Here is a 9,367-nt window from a genome sequence, read left to right as displayed (position 1 = left end):
CATTGACTCTATCTCCCCTTGTAAGTATTCTCACACTTCTTATCAAACTGTCTGTACTGGGCTAGCTTGATTATCACTTCAAAAGTTTTTTTTTCTCTTAATTAATTGGCCTCTCAGAGTTGGTAAGACAACTCCCACCTGTTTATGCTCTCTGTATGTGTGTATATATATCTCCTCAATATATGTTCCATTCTATATGCATCCGAAGAAGTGGGCTGTAGTCCACGAAAGCTTATGCTCTAATAAATTTGTTAGTCTCTAAGGTGCCACAAGTACTCCCATCCCAATGCAGAGCATAAGTGGAGCATAAGACAGAAATAATTCATCAAGTAGCACAAGGAAAGCATAAAAATACACCAAAAGTTGTGCAAAAGCAAATGCACAAATACAAAGCAAAGGAAATAAGCAAAATGCAAAGGAAGACCTGAGGGTGCTGTGGAGAAAAACGTGATACTGGCAAATGCCCTGCCTATGGGGTCATATGTAATTATTGTGACAAGACAAATCATTATGCTAAAGCTTGCCGGCAAGTAAAGCAAAGAAACAAATGCACCCAATTGAGGACACAAGCAGTGACTCAAAGAAGGAGATTTTGTATGTGCATGACGTTAAAATAGTACAGACTAGCACCAAATGCAAAGCCAAGGCAGCAGCCCACAACCAAACAGGAAATTGAATGCCATCGAGATAGTGGGGCATCCAGGAATGTGTGAGGCTGCAAAGACTTCCTCAGTAAGAGGAGAAAGCAAAATTGCACCCAAGCAAAGCCAGATTGAAATTAGACGCTAGAATGTTTGGAATGCATTAAATGACTGTGTAAATTACAAGCAGAAATTTCAGGTAACACAGACAACACAGAAGCTAAAGCAATTTCTAAACCTTGGACAGACAATTTTTACAATAGAATCCTAGAGCCATAGGGTTAGAAGGGACCGCAAGGGTCATCTAGTCCAACCCCCTGCCAAGATGCAGGATTTGTTGTGTCTAAACCATCCAAGACAGGTGACTCCGGCCTTCTTTTGAAAACCTCCAGTGAAGGAGCTTCCACAACCTCCCAAGGCGTCTGTGGCATTGTCCTACTGTTCTTACTGTTAGGATATTTTTCCTGAGATTTCATTTAAATCTGCTGTGCTGTAGTTTGATCCCATTGTCTCTTGTCCTGTCCTCTGTCGCACGAGAGAAGAACTTTTCTCCATCTGTTTTATGGCAGCCTTTCAAGTATTTGAAGACCGCTACCATGTCCCCCCTTAATCTCCTCTTCTCCAAACTAAACATACCCAGCTCCTTCAGCCTTTGCTTGTATGGCTTGTGTTCCATCCCTCTGATCATCTTTGTCACTCGCATCTGGATCCTCTCCAGTTTCCCTACATCCTTTTTAACCATTGGTGACCAAAATTGGACACAGTCCTCCAGCTGAGACCTAACCATCGCCGAGTAGAGTCATACTATCACCTCCCGTGACTTACATTCTATGCCTTTTTTTGCAACAGCATCACATTGCTGACTCATGTTGAGGTGTGATCCATCCCAACTCCCAGATCCTTCTCAGCGGTGCTGCTGCGAAGCCAGTTATCCGCCATTCTGCATTAAGAGAAAAAAATAATAGGAGCAATAAAGCAAATGGAAAAAGAAGTCACAGAGCCCACAAATTGGATAAACAACATAGTAGCCATTGAGTGGCCAGGCAAGTTGTATATTTGCATAGATCCAAGCAATTTAAATAAAGCACTAAAAAGAGATCACTACCAAATAATTACAATTGAAGAACTATTACCTGACTTGGCAAAAGCAAAAATCTTGTCAGTACTGAAGACAAAGACGGATATTGGCAAGTGCTACTGGATAAAAAAAGCAGCTGTTGCTCCACATTCTGGACTTTAACAGGTAGCTACAGAGGCTGAGAATCCCATTTGGGGTCAAACCTGTGATGGAAGAATATCAAACCCACCCACAAGATGTGCAGACCGGACTTGCAGGGATCGGCCCACAGCTTATGACACTTGGTGTAGAGATGCGGAGGCAGAGATCATGACCACAACCTCATCTGTCTGCTACAAACAGACACAGACAAACATCTAAAACTGAATATTGTGACTGGCTTCCGTCCTATACATGGGACTCATGCTGACCTTCATGTGCTACGACCTGACCCTGAAAAGATAAAAGCAGTACAGCAGATGCCCATACTTAGCGATATTAAATCAGTTCAGAGACTACTGGGATTTGTAAACAAAATTTCTTCCAAGCCTCTCAGCTGTGTGCGAACTCCTGAGGTGACTACTGGACAAAGATGCAACATGCACATGATCACTTCAGAATGATGCAGCCATCACACATACCAAGGAACTGGCGGCAAACTATCCCACTCTGAAATAATAAAAAGTCCTGTGGCACCTTAAAGACTAACAGATGTATTGGAGCATAAGCTTTGAGTTTTGAGAATGCTTGGTGAAGATCTTGTAGGTGTTGGTCTCTGTCTGAGGGGTTGGAGCAAATGCGGTTATACCTTGCTTGACAGTCCCTACGTAAAAGGATAAATGGACACAAGTCAGATATTAGGAATGGCAATATACAAAAACCTGTAGGAGAACACTTCAACCTCCCTGGCCACACAATAGCAGATTTAAAGGTAGCCATCTTACAGCAAAAAAACTTCAGGACCAGACTTCAAAGAGAAACTGCTGAGCTTCAGTTCATTTGCAAATTTGACACCATCAGCTCAGGATTAAACACAGACTGTGAATGGCTAGCCAACTACAAAAGCAGTTTCTCCTCCCTTGGTGTTCACACCTCAACTGCTAGAAGAGGGCCTCATCCTCCCTGATTGAACTAACCTCGTTATCTCCAGACTGATTCTTGCCTGCATATTTATACCTGCCTCTGGAAATTTCCATTACATGCATCTGACGAAGTGGTTATTCACCCACGAAAGCTTATGCTCCAATACGTCTGTTAGTCTTTAAGGTGCCACAGGACTCTTTGTTGCTTTTTACAGATCCAGACTAACACAGTTACCCCTCTGAAATATTACAGTTTGAATGAAGAGGCAACTGATACAATGTGATGCCAATGTGACAGGGCTTGGGACATTACTCCTACAAAAGGGACAGCTTGCAGCTTTCTCATCAAAGTCACTGTCACCAACAGAACAAAGATATACCCAAATGGGAAAGGAATGGCTTGCAATAGTGTTCGCATGTGACAAGTTTAGCCAGGCCAGGATGGGAACCGTTCGAGTAGATAGTGCTCAGAAACCACTAGAGAGCATTTTTAAAAGCTACTGCTGATAACTCCTAAGCATCTTCAGTGCATGATACTGAAACAGCAATGCTACATCTTCTCTGTGTGCTACAAGGAAGGGACTGAAATGTACATAGCTGACTTCTTATCCAGAGCAGCCTTGTTGCATGAAAATACAACAACTGAACAAGAATATCAAATCCTCAACATGCTAGAAACACAGAAAACACAGAAAGATACAGAAATCATCACCCAAGTCAGATATGTGCTGATTTCACAGGAGGGGCTTGAATAAATCTGAAAACAAATGATCCAAGACAAAGCTTTACAAGTGCTAATATCTGCCATTCTGTCAGGATGGCCTGGCATCCAAGGACAAGCCCCGCCAGCCTCTCAGGGATATTGGAACTATCCAGATGAAAGCAGCGCTCCACAGTTCCAACGACCGTCAGGGGCGGTAAGAAGGAACTGAGGGGGCGCCGGGTCGGCTGGGGTATATATTCAGCGCCATGAAGGCGCCACTCTAGGGGGCTCCACAGCCGACCCGCCGGTGTTGCTAGGGTAAAAATCTTCCGACGATCGTGCACGCGGCGCGCGCACACCTAATGGAATGGATATGAGCAAGCACTCGAAGAAGAACAAATGATCCAAGACAAAGCTTTACAAGTGCTAATATCTGCCATTCTGTCAGGATGGCCTGGCATCCAAGGACAAGCCCCGCCAGCCTCTCAGGGATATTGGAACTATCCAGATGAATTCAACTACTATGTAGCATCAGATATAAAGGCAGTCAGATCAAACTATCTAGATCATTGAGAACAGAACCTCACTCAAGAATACATCGGAGCCATTCTGCAATAGAAGCATGTGTCCCAGAGGCCTATGATACCATACGTATATGGGCCAAACAGAACCATGGGTATCCGAGGACTGGTGAACAGTTGTGATCCATGTGGGGAAATGCAGGCAGCAGCAAAAAGAAACAATGAAAATACACACCCTCCTCAACAGACCTTGGAAAGTAGGAACGGACCTTTTCACCACAAGCCACATAGACTACCCCATTCTTGTAGATGACTATTCAGACTTCTGGGAAATAGATGACCTGTCAGACACTATGCAGCAACCATCACAGACAAAGCAAGGAAGCAAATCAGCAGGCATGGTATCCCGAGCTGTATAGGTTCAGAAAATGGACCCCAGTTGACTTGCAGTGAGTTTGTGCAATTTACCTGGGGATAGGAATGTAGTCATATCACATCATCAGCATACCACAGCCAATTAAATGGCAATGCCAAATCAGCAGTTAAAATTGCTAAGATTCTCTTAAAGAAAGTTGAAAAAGCAAAGACAATCCCTGGCCATCCTTGAATGGAGAAACACTCCTCTAGAAGGCACGAATAGCAGCCCCGTACAGCGCTGGACGTCAGGATGCACAGGTTGCCTCTGGGTTTGGGAAGGTTGTTTTTTCACACCTGAGTATTGTGCCAATAACCCCAGCAGAACTACAAGCAGCAGTGGTGGAAGGAGTACCAGACAAAAAGAAGAGAGGAACACAAAGGCCAATGCCTACCATCACTGATGAGCTGAAGATCTCCCAGAACTACAATGAGGAGATCCAGTGAGGATCAAATTATTTCCTCAGAACAAATCATGCACTTGGAAACAAGCTCCATGTGTTAAACAGATCAATCCTGGTTTATATAATGGCATATATTACACTGGAAACACAATTATATATGCCCACTATGAACACAAGATAAAAATAATGATGTGGAGGACGGTGACATACATCCTCTGCTGAGACTTGATCCGCAGGACCCAGAAGGAACCCAGGTTGATGAGTGAGTGATAGGTCTTGGAACAGACTGTCAGAACTACCCCACCAGGAGAAAGAAATGCAAGGCAGTCTTCTGTCATCATAAGAAAGACTCACACATGCTCCAACATAGAATCATAGGACTGGAAGGGACCTTGAGAGGTCATCTAATCTAGTCCCCTACACTCAAGTTAGGACTAAGTATTATCTAGACCATCCCTGACAGGTGTTTGTCTAACCTGCTCTTAAAAATCTCCAATGACAGAGATTCCACAACCTCCCTGTGCTATATATTCCAGTGCTTAACTACCTCGACAGGAAGTTTTTCCTAATGTCCAACTTAACTTCAAACTGTCTGCAAAGTACATGCAAGACTATATAATACAAAGATATGAAATAACAACACACCCAGTTCCAGAGGAAAATACCTTAGTTTCCAAGAAAGTTGTCATAACTATAAAGGGAAGGGTAATAGCTGTCCTGTGTACAGTACTATAAAAATCCCTCCTGGCCAGAGACTCCAAAATCCTTTTCCCTGTAAAGGGTTAAGAAGCTCAGGTAACCTGGCTGGCATCTGACCTAAAGGACCAATAAGGGGACAAGATACTTTCAAATCTTGCGGGGGGAAGGCTGTTGTTTGTGTTCTTTGTTTGGGAGTGTGTTCGTTCTCGGGACTGAGAGGGACCAGACATCAATCCAGGTTCTCCACATCTTTCTAAACAAGTCTCTCCTATTTCAAACTTGTAAGTAAATAGCCAGGCAAGGCATGTTCGTTTTCCTTTGTTTTTCTCAACTTGTAAATGTACCTTTTACTAGAGTGTTTATCTTTGTTTGCTGTACTTTGAACCTAAGATTAGAGGGGAGTCCTCTGAGCTCTTTAAGTTTGATTACCCTGTAAGGTTAATTTCCATACTGATTTTACAGAGATGGTTTTTACCTTTTTCTTTAATTAAAAACCTTCTTTTTAAGAACCTGATTGATTTTTCCTTGTTCAAGATCCAAGGGGTTTGGATCTTGATTCACCAGGAGTTGGTGGGAGGAAGGAGGGGGAATGGTTAATTTCTCCTTGTTTTAAGATCCAAGGGGTTTGGATTTGTTTTCACCAGGGATTTGGTGAAGGTTTTTCAAGGTTTCCCAGGAATGGAATCCATTGAAATGGTGGCAGCCGAACCAGAGCTAAGCTGGTAGTTAAGCTTAGAAGTTTTCATGCAGGCCCCTACATTTGTACCCTAAAGTTCAAAGTGGGGATCCAGCCTTGACAAAAGTTAAGATTTATTTAATTTTTAAAAAAAGAGTTGTGTTAAATGTTATATGCATATACACCCACACACTCTTAATGGGGATATAATAGAAAGTTAAGTATGGAAGCAGGTTATGATATTCATTTTTAATTTTGCTTTCTCCAATCAATTTGATAAAAGGGATGCTACGATTAGCTTCCCAGCAGGCGGCACTACAATGGGACGATGTACAGGGGCAGATCTCGGAACTTGGAGAACTCACTTTCGGGAAGTGCTTGATGAGGGAGGATAGTAAATATGGAGGAAGGAATAAAGCTGGAATATTGCAGAGGCTTGACTTTCTCTCTCTTTGTGCTGGCACGCAGAACGGGCTCTGTGTGGCACAAAGGATAATGCCCTGTGACTACTGTCTCTCTTTACGAGAGATTTGGAGGATATTTTCATGGGAAGGAGAAGTTTGTCACGATTCCATAACCAATGAACTGCTGCTCCCACCTTCTCTGCCCTGTACAACTGGGGCCTGGATCAAAGGAGCGGCAAGCTTCTGGTGGTCTCTCGTAGCATTGGTCTGCTGAGCCTTGTGGCAGCAGAATGCCTCCTGGGAGGGTTTACAGCCACCTAGTGCCAGCTTTTCAAAGAGTGCCCATCAGTGCTGAGTTCACCACAAAACTGAGCTCTTATTATAGGTACTGAGCCCTTGGAAATCTGGCCCTGAGCTCTTGGGAAAACGCGGTTGTGATGGGTTACCCCCCACTCCAAGGTGCCACCTGGTGTACTGGGGTACCACTGAGTCAGTCTGTTCCACCAGCCTGAGCTCCCTCACCCTGTCCTGCTGAGCCAGGCCCTCAAGCCCCCTCCAGCACACACAGGCACTGAGATCAGCTCTGCCTGGGAAGACTCAGCTCGGGGATTGCCCAGCACTCAAGTGCACACCCCCTCTGCGGTGCAAACCCCCAGTTGTCTTGTCTGGCGCTGCACCGAGATCTGTACGGCGTCAGCTCATGAAATTCACCCCCCCCCCTCAGTGGGGAGGAAGATCTGCACAATTTCATTTGTTTTCCAGTTTGGGCTCCACCCCTTTTTGTGGAAAAATACTAGCAGGTCAAGATGGGGTCCAGTACCAGGTTACATGATCACATGACCCTGAAGCAGCATCCCGGGAAGTTTCTCAGGAAGGTGGAAGATTAGCATCTTCACCTAATGGCCCATCCAGGCTGATGCCTACTGTCTGGTGGGCGTTCCCCAGGTGCATACACTTTAGTAGTCGATACAGAGTCAATATTGCTAACTGCAGATACAGAAATGATACCTGCATACAAATAGGATAATCATAGTCAGTACATCATAACCTTTCCAATGATACATCACGTGACCCAGCCTGCATAAAACGTATCTTAGTTACGCCATATTCCTATCATAACAATATCTCTGTGAAGAATATGGGGCGTCGTGTCACACTGGTGTCATTGCCTTTTGTACTGTTATTGTTTCGTCACCTCTTTCCTGGTTGGGGGTGTGAATATGGGGACACCAGAAGAGGGAAATCATTCCAGGGGTGTATTTTCTTCACAGTCACCATGCATTTTCAATAGAGCTTCATGAAATTCTTCCTCTAATCTATCTGTTTATCTGCCTGTCCTTTGGGTATTTATATCATACCAAAGAGATGCTGGTTGAGCACACCTGTTTACTAAGGAGGATGCTGTCAAGTAGTATAGTCCCACAATGTTGTCTTCTTAATTGTCTTTATTTTTTAATTTATTTTTTGTAACTAAACCAAAATAAGGGAAGGCCAGAGCCTTGGGTGGTGTGAACAGAGCTAGGGTGAGTTACACCAGCTGGGAATCTAGCCTGGTGTTTGGAGAAACTAATCAGAATGTTCTCAGTAAATAAATAAAAGATTTGAGTGAAGACAGGTCTAAAACTTCTTTCCCTCCCCCTCCCGCCACTCCCACCCCCACCTCCACCCCCACCCCCACCCCAAGTTCTGTTTAATCCTTTGCCTGCAACCTAAACACAACTGCATCTCAAGACATGGAGAATGCAATGGAAGAGATGCAAAACATGAAACTGACCTGACTACCCTGACCAATCTAGTTCACTGTCCAGATTGAGTGAAATCCTCTAAAAGTAAATGGTGGAAAGCAGAGCAGACTAGCAAAATCTGTTTGGTCTTAAATCAACTCACGTGTTAGCAACAGAAGGTAGGATTTTGTTTTAAATATATGGTTTATTTTAATCTTGATATTGTCCCTTTAACGTACCACAAAAAATATATACTGTCCCCTTTTTTTTTTTCTATTTTTGTCATCGGCTTTTTAATGAGATTTCCTGGGTGAGGGAAATGATTATTAAGAGACTGGTAATTAACAGAGTTCCTAGAATGAAATGCTGGTGGGTTTAGAGCTCAAATTAAATCAATGAATAAATAAACAAATCACGAAAGTTCCAGTTGGGAAAGGCTGCATGGAGCCCAGCCGGTGTTTGGGGCAGGCCAGACATAGAAGGGGGAGAAGTGAGATCTCGGATTTGTATCAAAGGTGATTCCCATTTTAGATCAGCATAAATTAAGGCCTCAATCCTGCAACCAAACCCCTCTGGGAAGAGTCTGTCTCCCCAATGGGACACTAGGCTCTGCTTAACCCTACTCCTTTGTATCTGACTGTGACACTTTTTCATAGAATCATAGAATATCAGGGTTGGAAGGGACCTCAGGAAGTCATCTAGTCCAACCCTCTGCTCAAAGCAGGACCAATCCCCAACTAAATCATCCCAGCCAGGGCTTTGTCAAGTCTGACCTTAAAAACCTATAAGGAAGAAGATTCCACCACCTCCCTAGGTTACCCATTCCAGTGTTTCACCAACCTCCTAGTGAAAAATTTTTTCCAAATATCCAACCTAAACCTCCCCCACTGCAACTTGAGACCATTACTCCTTGTTCTGTCATCTGCTACAACTGAGATCAGTCTAGATCCATCCTTTTTGGAACCCCCTTTCAGGTAGTTGAAAGCAGCTATCAAATCCCCTCTCACTCTTCTCTTCTGCAGACTAAACAAGCCCAGTACCC

The 9,367-nt window shown here is 43.8% G+C and overlaps 1 protein-coding gene across 1 annotated transcript in view; it reads right to left on the bottom strand.

Annotated features, from left to right (window-relative positions):
• Window positions 1–316: 316 nt before the first annotated feature.
• EXD3 (exonuclease 3'-5' domain containing 3) overlaps window positions 317–9,367 on the bottom strand; it is a 685,344-nt gene continuing 676,293 nt past the window's right edge. The window contains exon 20 of the mRNA XM_065572495.1: window positions 317–1,581. Within this exon, the coding sequence (XP_065428567.1) occupies window positions 1,493–1,581 (89 nt within the window). The 3' untranslated portion in view covers window positions 317–1,492. The remainder of the gene's footprint in view (window positions 1,582–9,367) is intronic.

The sequence above is a fragment of the Chrysemys picta genome, chromosome 18 (assembly GCF_011386835.1).
Source record: "Chrysemys picta bellii isolate R12L10 chromosome 18, ASM1138683v2, whole genome shotgun sequence".
NCBI classification, from domain to species: domain Eukaryota; kingdom Metazoa; phylum Chordata; order Testudines; family Emydidae; genus Chrysemys; species Chrysemys picta.
The sequence above is the reverse complement of the archived record's forward strand: the minus strand, read 5'-3'. Positions and strand labels throughout refer to the sequence as shown.